The sequence below is a fragment of the Microtus pennsylvanicus genome, chromosome 4, assembly GCF_037038515.1.
Source record: "Microtus pennsylvanicus isolate mMicPen1 chromosome 4, mMicPen1.hap1, whole genome shotgun sequence".
Taxonomy (NCBI): domain Eukaryota; kingdom Metazoa; phylum Chordata; class Mammalia; order Rodentia; family Cricetidae; genus Microtus; species Microtus pennsylvanicus.
This window is the reverse complement of record NC_134582.1, coordinates 45,095,804-45,109,067: the sequence shown is the minus strand read 5'-3', so window position 1 is coordinate 45,109,067 and position 13,264 is coordinate 45,095,804. Positions and strand designations below refer to the sequence as shown.

At 43.4% G+C, this 13,264-nt stretch overlaps 1 protein-coding gene across 1 annotated transcript in view; it reads left to right on the top strand.

The window, feature by feature from the left end:
* The first annotated feature begins 3,367 nt into the window (after positions 1-3,367).
* The window catches only part of LOC142847804 (protocadherin gamma-C4), a 191,244-nt gene continuing 181,347 nt past the window's right edge, over positions 3,368-13,264 (top strand). The window contains exon 1 of the mRNA XM_075968885.1: positions 3,368-11,947. Coding sequence (XP_075825000.1) covers positions 9,527-11,947 — 2,421 coding nt within the window. The 5' untranslated portion in view covers positions 3,368-9,526. The remainder of the gene's footprint in view (positions 11,948-13,264) is intronic.

The following is a 13,264-nucleotide window of genomic DNA, read 5'->3' as shown; positions in this document are numbered from 1 at the left end:
TCCCCACAACCTCTCCAGCATAAGTTGTCATCAGTGTTTTTGATCTTGGCCATTTTTACAGGTGTAAGATGGAATCTCAGAGTTGTTTTGATTTGCATTTCTCTGATGACTAAGGATGTTGATCATTTCCTTAAGTGTCTTTCAGCCATTTTAGATTTTTTTATTGAGAGTTCTCTGTTTAAGTCAGTACTCCATTTTTTATTGGATTATTTGTTCTTTTGATGAATATTTATGTTTGAATATTTTTAAGTAGACTGACATACTTTATCATGAGAGGAAATTAAAGTGGCCTGTACCCATTTCTATGTGAATTTTAAGGAAACACCATGCCCTCTCAGATACATTATTATTTCTTTGTCTTAGAATATGTTTTTTTAAATATTTATTTATTATGTATAATTTATTTATTTATTATGTATACAATATTTTGTCTGTATGCCTGAAGGCCAGAAGAGGGCGCCAGACCTCTTTACAGATGGTTGTGAGCCACCATGTGGTTGCTGGGAATTGAACTCAGGACCTTTGGAAGAACAGGCAATGCTCTTAACCACTGAGCCATCTCTCCAGCCCCTAGAATGTGTTTTTTTTTTTTTTTTTTTTTTTAGAATGTGTTTTAAGAACATATCCGGGCCGGGCGATGGTGGCGCACGTCTTTAATCCCAGCACTCGGGAGGCAGAGGCAGGTGGATCTCTGTGAGTTCGAGACCAGCCTGTTCTACAAGAGCTAGTTCCAGGACAGGCTCCAAAGCCACAAAGAAACCCTGTCTTGAAAAACCAAAAAAAGAAAAAAAAAAGAACATATCCGGGTGGTGGTGGCACACACCTTTAATCTCAACACTCAAGAGACAGAGGCAGGCGGATCTCTGTGAGTTCGAGGCCAGCCTGGTCTACAAGAGCTAGTACCAGGACAGGCTCCAAAGCTACAGAGAAACCCTGTCTCAAAAAAAAAAAAAAACTTAGCCTTCCGGCCTCAAATAATCTAACCAAAAAAAATCTCTCAGAAAAGTTCCCAGCAGCCTGGGTTTTACCTGGTTCCAGGTACAATCACGTTGGATATCAAGGCAAGTCACTACCTTGCTTGTTTAGTTAGTTGCATTTGTTGTGGTTCCTGGGATTGGACTCAGGGGGAGTCTACCTTTGATTTCACTTGACTAACATGGTCTTATACCTATCCTTGGCTCAACAGTATTGTGCTTGTAATACAATAAACCTATGTTTCCGAAAGTGGTTGGAAGAAGGTGACCTTCATTAATGTCCAGACATTTCAGTTGTCATGGTTGTAAAGCAGGATCTTCTGACATGTAGCGAGAAGAGACTGGAGATAATGTTAGACGTGGCACAGAACAGTTCCCCTCCATTACGCACTCACATAATAGAGAATTATTTAGCTAACTGGGTGATGGAAACACACGCCTTTAATCCCAACACTCGGGAGAAAGAAGCCGGTGGATCTCTGTGAGTTTGAGGTCAGTCTGGTCTACAAGGCTACACAGAGAAATCCTGTTTCAAAAAAAGAATTATCTAGCTCAAACTAACACCAAGATTGAGAAACTACCCTAAGGTTATAATTTCAAGCCTATAATGCTAAGAATTGTTTTTAAAACACAAGTCTGTCATTATTGGTTTAGATTTATCAGAACCCACACAGTGTGAATGGGATCATCTTCCCTTTGGGTATTTAAAGGGCCCAGACCTTAGTAGCCCCAGACCTTAGCACAACTGACACCATGATGGGAGTACCATTCAGGCCATAAAACTCAGTATGTAGACGGTACCACCTGCCAAAATGAAAACCTAATCCAACAACATCCATAGTTCTGGGAAACTCTCCAAATGTTCTAACCTTGCTTTTGTTTCTGTAGTTCCACTGCTGTCTAACTGTTCTTGTTAACCTTAGTATGTCAACCCAGAATTTGGTTTCTGTACTTAAAAGCTCACCCTGAGGCCAGGCAGTGGTGGTGCATGCCTTTAATCCCAGCACTTGGGAGGCAGAGGCAGGCGGATCTCTGTGAGTTCGAGGCCAACCTGGTCTACAAGAGCTAGTTCCAGAACAGGCTCCAAAGCTACAGAGAAAGGTCTCAAAAAACCAAAAAGAAAAGAAGCTCACCCTGGGAAAGTCTGAGTTACACTGGGATCCCAAACACCCAGTGTAGTCGCCGGCCAGCTCCAGCTAACAAAGACTTTCTATGGCTTAAACCCATGTCCCAGCAGTTTTCTCTGGTGGACACCCCACAACAAGGTATATTAACAATTGACATCTATATTTTAGAAAAGGTGTATGAGTAGCCAATAACATTCATGAAGGAGCTTAGATTATTTGGTGAATTTTTGAAAGTGTATGTATAGAGAAAGCATTGGAATAGACGTCAAAGATAAAATTTTAAATTAATTCAATTCTGGGTTATTTTAATTTTTTAAAGTATTTTCAATGTGTTAGACCCAAAATTGTGTATTTGAACTTACAGTAAGAATTCGTAATATTTTATTTCGTGTGTGTGTTTGCAAGCCCTCCCCTGCCTGTGCACATACATGTGGAAGCCAGAGGAAGTTGTAGCGTATCCTATCCTTGTGATCTCCTTGTTATACCCTGAGTCAGGATCTGTCGAAGAACCTGGAGCTAGGCTGTGGGGCAACAAACCCCTTTCTCCACCCAGCACAGGGCTGTGGTTAGAGAGCCAGTGTGGCCATCAGCTTTCTACATTCCCGCTAGGTGTTTAGACTAAGGTCCTTGTGCTTGTCCAGCAATCACTGAGCCATCTCCCCAACTCTAGGAATTCTATTTTGTGGCATGTCTTTTAACAGTGGATAATTTATCTAGTAAAGAGAACATTTTTGTTCAGATAATGTCTCTGTGTCACCCTGGCTGGCTTGGAACTGTGTAGACCTGGCTAATTTTGAACTTGTGGGTTTCCTACCTCCTGCGTGCTAGAATTACAAGTGTGCCCCACCATCCCTGGCAAGTAGTGATCCCCCCTCCCCTTTCTTTCAAAGGAAAATATTTCATCAGTGTATCATCTTCAAAAACTACTGCCAAGGGCGGGACCTAGGCAAGTGCAAGGTCCTGGCTTTGATCCTCAGCACCGGAAAAAATAATATCGAGGAAAAATTGTACGAGGGTTCTTACGTCGAACTGTAATAGATTAGATTACTTCGCTTAAATTTTGTGAAAAGACAGTTTTATTAATATTTTGTCAAAAACTACAATCCATACTCTCCACCTTAACGAAGCTAGTATTCTAAAACAAGTCCTGGAAATGAAGGAAGGTGGCGTCTTCTGAGGAATTTCAAAAGAGGTTTGCGATAGGTTACCACGCTGAGCCTCTGGGTGCCGCTGTCGCCCAGTCAGTGGCCATTCTGACCCAGTGATCTCCGCGGGCTTTCACAAACACAGCCTAAAAATGCACGGCCTCCCTGCGATCTGTTTGAACCTCTTGGTTTTCCTCGCCCTTTCTCCTGCTCTCCGCTTGCAGTCATCATCGTCAGGATGTTTCATGACTCCGAGAGAGGTGCTGCCTTTTCCTTCCTGGGAGTGACTTTTACTACAGGGAGTGAATTCACGTCTCTACAGCTGCGTGGATAGGAAGTCGCCCACGGGGCAGGCGCACAGAGCGCAGGAAGCGCCGCCTCCCTTCCCGCAGTCTTTGTTCTGCTCGGAGAACTACGACCAACTGCATTGCGTGATTCGAAAAGAAGACTGAGTGTTTAAATGCGGAGAATCCGAGGGTGAGTGCTGAGAACTACTCCATCTAGCCAAGACAGCAGAGACCGACCAGATCAATGCAGTAGATTCACCAGAGAAATTACGCAAGCCACTCCAAATTGAAAATTAAATCTACCGAAAATCATACAGACAGAACCATCCTGGACTTAAATGACAACGACATACACCGTTTTGGGAAATCCTGGAGAGTATCTTAATAGCAGCGTTTAAAGATTCGGACGCTGAGAATAACTCTACAAACGTGTCGGTGACCATCTCGTCTGACTCCAGAAATGAATGGAGAGCCCTACAGCGGTAAATACTGGCAACTGTTACCAAAGAAACCCTGGACCTGAGAAGGACTGCCACTCCTCAGTGACGTTTACGGGGCAAGACAGCTGTAGACAAAACAGAGCCTAGAGCCATTGCCAGGACTGGGGTGTCAAATCACAGCTATGCAGCTGGGCCATCCTGCAGAAGAACCCGTCCTCGCCTAGATCGCATTCCGGGTGATCTTCACTGACATCCTTAAGGTAGAGTTCTGTTATTTCCACACGATCTCACAACTCATACAGAATAGATCTACTGCCCCCAGGTTGCAGCAATGCTTGATTTTGATTTAAAAAAAGAAGAAGAAGGCAGTAGCTACATGGAATAGAAGATTGGAGGTAGTGTAAAGACCCGTTTTCAAAATCCCAGCTGAAACGGAGGTGAAGAACTACAGAGCAGCGTAGGTCACTCTCAATCTGGCGTCCACAGGTAAGGACTGCTATTAATAACCAAACAGCAGAACTGACACCTATGTTTAAGTGGAGAGGTAAAAAAGGAATGATCACCTCCAAGAATTACTATGTAATGGGCACCTACTGACAGATGAAATCCTAAATGGGAGCAGCCCCTGGGCACAGTCTTAACCATCAGTGCCTTTACAGGGATGATACATCCCTTTTCTCCAGCACAAGCCTTACTCGAACATTTTCACCAACAAAAATGCTCTGCTTGCAGGAAGTGATGGTGCATGCCTGTCACCTCAGCATGCGGGAGGCTGAGCATAAAGATGGAGAGTAAGGCCCGCCTGAACTACAAAGTGAAGTGTTATGAAAACAAAAGCAGTCTGCTCTTTCCTCTTTTCTCTTTTTGCGTGCTGAGTTTTGGGCTTGGGGCCGTTTCTATGCCAGGCAAGTGTTTCATACTGAGCCACATCCTGATCTCTTATTTTTCTTTGAGATAGGGTCTTGCTGTGTAGCACAGCTGGCCTCAAATTTATAATCCTTCTTCTGTCTCTGTCTCCTGAGTGCTGGATTACAGATATGTACTGTTGTGCCTTGTCCCAAGGGACTGGAAACACTGAAGCCGCCATTGAATACTTCTGAGCAGAGCTTGCAGTATGTCATAATTCTTGTTCTTCCTGGCCTTGCGCCATGAAAGTGCTATTGCCTTCGGTCAGCGAGTGCAGGTTGCCGCAGTATCCCGGCAGACCACCTTTAAATTCATTCTCAACATGATAACCAGGGTTTGAGTGGGTCAGCGCCATCCTAGCCTCTCAGTGATGGTGGGTGACTGTCACAAAAATACAAGGAGGATGCTTTGCCAAAAACTTCAACTAGGTAAGTCACTACAGTGTGCACTATGGAGCCTGTCTACCTGCTGACAAAAGTGGACACTAACTACAAGCACAAGAGCTGTCCTATAGTTCTGACCAGCTAATGTGGTTCTTCAACCTAGGGGCTCATACAGCTACGTGTGTACAATACTGCTCCGTGTCTCAGAAACAGAATACCAGGGCCTGTGTGGTGGACAGTCACTACACTGTACATGGTCCCTGCCATGAGTTTTCAGGAGCTCTGCCAGACCCAGTGTAGGCAGCATAGCACTGCCAGGCAGACGGAGTTTCAGCTTTGGAAGCCTTGCCTTGGGTTCTGTACTCTGGCTTCTCAAAGGGATTCTGGCCATCGTCTTGGACCTGTAACATCCTAGCTCCAGCACTAGGGATATCTGTCAACCTGTTCTCTGAAGGATGGTTTTGGAGTTGCTCCTATATTCACAGAGACTCACCTGTTACCAGAATCTGTGCATGGCTTCTCCTATTGTAAAATCTTCAGATTTTAGTTTCTTTATATTCTTTAGTTTCTTCGTATTAATTCCAGAAACAGCTTACACCTGGACATTGCCCAGAGTGGCAACAATGAAGCTTTAGATTTTATATTGGAGTCAAATAAATACATGTGACTCCGAATGTTCTCATTTAGTGCATCCAGCCTTTTAAACTTCCTCCTGCTTGTCTTACTGATTTTCTTTCTTTTCTTTTTTGACCTTTCAACACAGGGTTTCTCTGTGTAGCTCTGGCTGACCTGAAACTCACTCTGTAGACCAGACTGTCTCGAACTCATAGAGATCCACCTGTCTCTGCCTCCCGAGGGCTGGGATTAAAGGCATGCACCACCACTGCCCAACTTACTGATTATTTTTATGTGTGTTTATTTTGTCTCTTTAGTTCACAATTCCTTTTGGAAGACATTTACATATCCTAATATGTTCTGAAAAGTATTATTTTTTATTAAAGAGTTCCTTCCTTGCAACAATGAAAGAGATGTATTGCAACGCTAAGTTACTACCCTTGAGGTCTATATATTTGTCTTTGAGAGTCTGAGAAACTGTGTAGTTATATAAGAACAGAAACTGTCCTTAATTTCTTCCTTTCCTTCCTCATTTTCTGAATCTTTCATGGCTATATCTAGTTGGCTGCCAACATCTGTCTCAATTGTTCCTGAAGTGCCAGACTCTAGAGTGCCAACACCATATTCCTGTCAGATAGAGAGAAATAAATTACTCTTAATTTGAGACATTATAGTTAGTAACCTTCTTTATCAAGGATAAGCTAAATATTTACAAAGTCTTAGATTTTAATGATAACAATGGAAGATCAACAAAATCTATGGGACTTATAATTTAAGTAGACAATTTTTTTCTTTACCTAAGGCAGACAAGAAATAAATTTAAGTTATAATGATTGCATAAGAAAATTTACATTTCGTCAGTCATTTATTAATATAAGTGCTCAATTTTTTTCCTTTTTGCCTTATCTTTATTTCATTTTTATCTGAAACAGTCTCCTATAGCCCAGGCTGAACTCAAACCCACTGTGTAAGCCAAGGATGGCTTCAAGCTTTCTGCTAGGATTACAGGCATGCACACCACTCTTGGATTTCTCATTACTGTGGATTGAACCCAGGGCTTCGAGCATGCTAGGTAAACTACCAACTGAGCTACACCTCCATCCAAAGCTCTACCTTTATAAAGTACAATACCTAAGAAATCGTAACACTAACATATATTTATAGGAAAATACTTCTCCCCAGTGAAAAGATCCCTAGTATATTTAAATATTCAAATAATCCATACTAGTGCCTCACAGAAAATAGCATTTTATTACTGTAATCCCGAAGTCATGATTTCTGTATGGGGATGTATAAGTGAACTTTAGTCAGTGCACCGATAATTTCCCTTTTTAGTAGAATTAATCACCACAAAACAAACAAAAGAATTGTGATTGTTCTGACCTTGGAATGCACTTCTTAGCACAAGTATTTCAGAGCTCAGCAGAGCACCATGGAGTGTTATGATACTGTGATATGTGCATCAGGACTCGGAATGTGATAAAATGACTGGAAATACGTGTATATGTGTGCATCTGTAATTTATAAGATATATACTGGTTTATTCATGTGGCTTTAAATGATTTGACCTCAGAGGAATATTCTTACCGTTAGGTTGCACTGTTGGCTTTGGAAGGAATGACTCCCATCATCCTCCCAGCGCTACTGTGGGCAAACTAATGATCCCAAGAACTTCTTAAATTGTCCCTTCTCAGATCTTCACACCTCTCTGCTAATTGTTTTGTCATTTATTCCAAATCATTTTCTCCTTGTGCCGTCACCTCTCCCCCATTGCATTTTCGGGGTGTTCTGTTTAAATTGGTTTGAAAACAATAACCATTTTCCCATTTCATGTTTTTTGAACAAAATAACAAGCAACTTTCCATATCTGCCAGCATCTCACTTACCCAACAAATATATCTTTCACTGAATGTAATCCCTTAGTAGTTCGGAATATGTGAGAGTTGGCAAAGGTTTGCCCTTACTGCAGCTGATCTGAAGGCCAAGGCGATGCTCAGGATAAAGCAGACTAGTTCTCAGAACCACCTACCACCAGAGCACTTTCAGCAGAAGGAGCAGTGTTAGCTGGAAGTTCTTTTCTGTAGCAAACCAAGTCTATAGAAGCTGGCATGAAGTTGGGAAGATACTCCTCCTTATCCTCAGATCGTTCCTGCTTTTCTTCAAGCTAAGATCCAACTCATTCATCGCAATTGTCAGTTTGTTGACTGCATCTTCGGCCTTGCTCACCATTCTAAATATTCCAGCTCTGCTCCAAGCTCTAAAGGGCTCCAAACTTTCCAAGAACTCTCTCCGCCAGGATCCAGTAGCAGAGCAGAGATGTCTTACTGTCCTTAAAGGCATTTCTCAGAAGCTGCTTTCCTCTGCAAACTCGGTGGATAACATATCTGCTGTGCCTACTTTGACCTTGGACTTAGCACTAGTGTTCCATTATCCTCTTCGCAGTGAAAGGACAAGATGTTGAGCTCCGTGGCTGCTGCGAAGGGCTCCCAGCCAGCCTGCAATGAGCCGAGGTGGGCTCACCACTGTAGCTGCCACATCTCCAAACAATGAACAAAAGGAAAGTGACATCCTCATCACCCTAGTTATAAGACATTGCTGTTGAATAAAGCCACCTTCTCCTGGAGAATACAATGCATGAGTGTGGGACAGCTATCATCCCCACAGTCTCCCTGAACATAAAATGTGGTTTTTTCATCTATAAAGAATAATACCACAACTTCTCTGTCTTTTGAGTTTGAAGTATAAATTATATACTCATGCAATATGTTTAGTGAGATTCTCAGACCCAGAATTTATCCTATTCAAAATTTATTACCTTTGGGGGAATTTTAAATCTTTCTTAGTGCAGCTGCTTCAGAAAAGAAGGAGAATGAGGATATGGTTTAGCGTGGCCTTCAAAATCCCAGGGTTCTGAAAATCTTCAAAGCCAAGTGGAAGGAAAATGGAGCGGTCCAGATCTGAGACTCCACTCTGAAATCTGAAAGTGGACTTTTCCCTCTCTAGTGTTTTCTTCATCCTCCAAACCTCTCTTTGTGGCCTGAGAAATTATCAAGTAGTCAAGCTATACAACAGAATAAATGGAAGGCTGATTTTCTCCTCTTTGGGGTTAGAGAAATATTTTAATTTTTCAGTAGCACACAGGGAAAACAGATAATTTGAACTACCAGGTTCTTAAAAGCAATACAATTTGGCAATATAGCTATAAGGAAATGAACATTGCTTCTTCTTTACATATAATACATACATGCATGTGCACATACATACATGCATACATACATACTATTGTTAAAAAAAAATTACTGTTTCCCTGGCAGTAAACCAGGGCTTACGATACCTGATTACTTTGCAAGGAGTGCAGTAACTTGTTAAGACTCTGGGCGCCGCTGTTCACCAACCTGGGAGACACATGCTCTACACTACCCGCCCAATTAAAAAAAAAAAAAAAGAAAGGAAGGAAGAAAAAAAACCGTGTGACTCTCAGACTCTCCATCATGCCAGACTGAAAATGTCTGCCTGCAACTGCCCAGCATATTTCTGGACATCTCTCTGCTGTAATTATTTTCAATATTAAGATAAAGAAGATCCTGGAAAAGCAGAAAAACAATACCCTTGATAACAAATTGAGAGAAAAGTAGGGAGCCAGAGAGCAATGGCGATTCCAGAGAAACTAACCGGCTGGAGCCGGCTGATGCTGCTGTGCCTTTCTCTGGAGCTACTCCTGGAAGCCAGGGCTGGAAACATCCGCTACTCGGTGCCGGAAGAAACCGACAAAGGCTCCTTCGTTGGCAACATCGCCAAGGACCTGGGGCTGGAGCCCCGTGAGCTGGCGCAGCGGGGGATCCGCATCGTCTCCAGAGGTAGGTCGCAGCTTTTCTCCCTGAACCCGCGAAGCGGCAGCTTGGTCACCGCAGGCAGGATAGACCGGGAGGAGCTGTGCGCCCAGAGCGCGCCCTGTCTCTTGAGCTTTAACATCCTCGTGGAGGATGATATGAAGCTTTTCCCTATCGAAGTAGAGATAATTGATATTAATGACAACACCCCCCAATTCCAGTTAGAAGAGCTGGAGTTAAAAATGAGTGAAATAACGACTCCGGGTACCAGGATTCCTCTGCCTCTTGGGCAAGACCTTGATGTAGGTATAAACTCACTTCAGAGCTACCAGCTAAGCGCCAACCCTCACTTCTTCCTGGATGTGCAACAGGGACCTGAAGGAGCACAACAGCCAGAGATGGTGCTGCAGAGCCCTCTAGACAGAGAAAAAGATGCTAGCCACTACCTTGTTCTCACTGCCTCTGATGGGGGTAACCCAGTACACTCGGGGACTCTGCAGATCCGTGTTCAGGTGGTAGATGTGAACGACAACCCGCCATCATTTACTCAGGCAGAGTACCACGTGAGTGTCCCAGAAAACATCCCACTAGGCACTCCGCTGCTCAAGGTGAATGCTACTGACCCGGACGAGGGAGCCAATGGCAAAGTAACATACTCCTTTCACAATGTAGACCACAGTGTGGTCCGGAAATTTCAATTGGATTCTTACACAGGAGAAATAAGGAATAAAGAACCACTAGATTTTGAAGAATATAAAGTTTATCCAATGGAAATTCAAGCCCAGGATGGTGCTGCACTCATGGCTAGAGCTAAGGTGCTGGTCACTGTTTTGGATGTTAACGATAATGCCCCAGAAGTTGGAATCACCTCTGTCACTACCGAAGTGCCAGAAAACTTTCCTCCTGGGACCATAGTTGCCCTTATCAGTGTGCATGATCAAGACGCTGGTAACAATGGTCATGCCACTTGTTCCATTCCTGGAAACCTACCCTTCAGACTGGAGAAGTTAGTTGACAATTATTACCGCTTGGTAACAGAAAGAACACTGGACAGAGAGCATAGCTCCAGGCACAACATCACAATAACAGCAACAGATCAGGGAACCCCACCCCTATCTACCCAAGCTCATATCTCACTGCTAGTGACGGATATCAATGATAACCCTCCAGTTTTTGAACAGGACTCCTACTCTGTCTACATTCCTGAAAATAACCCCAGAGGGGCTTCCATCTTCTCAGTGAAGGCCCAGGATGCTGACCACAATGAGAACGCACTAGTGACTTACTCCCTAGTGGAAGACACTATTCAGGGAGTGCCTTTGTCTTCGTACTTCTCCATCAACTCTGACACTGGCGTTGTCTATGCACTGCAGTCCTTTGACTATGAGCAGTTCCGGGATTTGCAGCTAAGAGTGATGGCTCGTGATAGTGGGAACCCACAACTCACCAGCAATGTATCTCTGAGTCTGTTCTTGATAGATCAGAATGACAATGCCCCAGAGATCCTGTACCCTGCCCTTCCCACAGATGGCTCCACTGGTGTGGAACTAGCACCTCGCTCTGCCGAGCCTGGTTACCTGGTGACCAAGGTAGTGGCAGTGGACAAAGACTCGGGACAGAATGCCTGGCTGTCCTACCGTCTGCTCAAGGCCAGTGAGCCAGGGCTCTTCTCAGTGGGGCTGCACACAGGCGAGGTGCGCACTGCCCGGGCCCTGCTGGACAGAGATGCCCTGAAGCAGAGCCTGGTGGTGTCTGTGCAGGACCACGGCCAGCCTCCTCTCTCAGCCACTGTCACACTCACCATAGCAGTGGCTGACAGCATCCCTGAACTCCTGGCCGACCTGGGCAGCATTGGGACAGCTGCCGATCCCCAGGACTCAGATCTCACACTCTACCTGGTGGTGGCGGTGGCTGTGGTCTCCTGCATCTTCCTAGCCTTTGTCATCGTGCTCTTGATGCTGAAGGTGCGACACTGGCACTCCTCGCGCTTGCTCCACACTGCAGCAAACGGACTGGCTGACATTCCTGCCTCCAACTTTGGGGGTGTTGACGGGGTACATGCATTTCTACAGACCTATTCCCGTGAGATCTCACTCACCGCTGACTCTCGCAAGAGCCATCTGATCTTCCCACAGCCCAACTATGCAGACACGCTTATCAGCCAAGAGAGCTGTGGGAAAGGGGAATTTCTGTCGGCACCCCAGTCTCTGCTTGAAGATAAAGAGGAAATACTTTCTCAGGTAAACTTGTAATGACCTTAATAGCTATATCAATGAAACTATTTCATGTCTGTATATATTTGCTTTCCCTGTTTTCTATAAATGGTATGTTCCATTACACCCAGTAGTGGTTGGGTGTGTTTATTTTTGTTTCATGCCACTGGAAATTAAACCTAAGGGCTTGTGCTAGGTGAGCGCTGCTCTTTTGACAAGTTCTTGATAAGATACCTGGGCTGGCCTGGAACTCACTTTTTTTTTTTACTTTCAATTTAATGTTTTATTTGAACTCACTTTGTAGCCCAGCATGGTTTTAAATTATAATCCTCCTGCCTCAGACTACTAGAATGTTGATATCTCAGGCATATAGCAACAACGCAGGTGACCTACCCTTTTAGATTTCTATAGGCATTCCAGGGATGTTCCGAGTGGTGAGGATAAAGAGTGTGTGGTGAGGCCTGTCGCCTTTGGGAAAGAGAACTGCGTCAGAAACAGATTTGTCTTCTATTTATCACTTAAATCTGGCTAAATCATTTTGTTGTCTGAGTTGACTATCCACTTATTCAGAAGTGATAGTGGTGAGAATCATCAAAAGTCTTAATTTTATTTGTGCTAATATAAAATGATAATAATCCATACAGTCTGATGTTGTTGCTAAACATCTTAGTCTACAACCTCTCACTGAGAGATTTTATGTGTGCTTAAAAATTTATCTCTTTAAATAACTTATGAAATGGACAGAAATTTTGTCACACACTTATAAAACTTATAAAACAATTTTAAAGCTTCCTTCACGTGTGTGTGTGTGTGTGTGTGTGTGTGTGTGTGTGTGTGTGGTGAAAATGACAAAACTGAGACATATTCCATATTTGTCTATATTGATGCTTCATAAGAAGTGTATTGTGAAGATCTGGTGCAGTGGCACACGTCTTTAATCTCAGCACTCAAGAGACAGAGGCAGACAGTTCTCTGTTAGTTCAAGGCTAGCCTGGTGTACATAATGCATTACAGGCCAACAAGGGTTACATAGTGAGGCCCCGTCTCAAAAAAAAGGAAGTGTATTTATGGCATGGTAAATTCATGCCTTGTTACATCTACTCTGTTCTGTCAAATTGAACAGGTACATAAAATAGTAAAGCATTAGAATAGTGAAATAAAATATCTAGACGGACAAGAGATAGATCAAGAAATCATGAATTGATCTAAAGCTATTTAAACAGGGGTTGCAGGCCAGCAGTGTAAAATAAACAAAACTACTTCATTCTTGACAAGTGGCCTAGGGTTGGATTATTGATTGAAACCAATATAAGCAATGAAAACCATCAGGTGCGTGAAATCTTC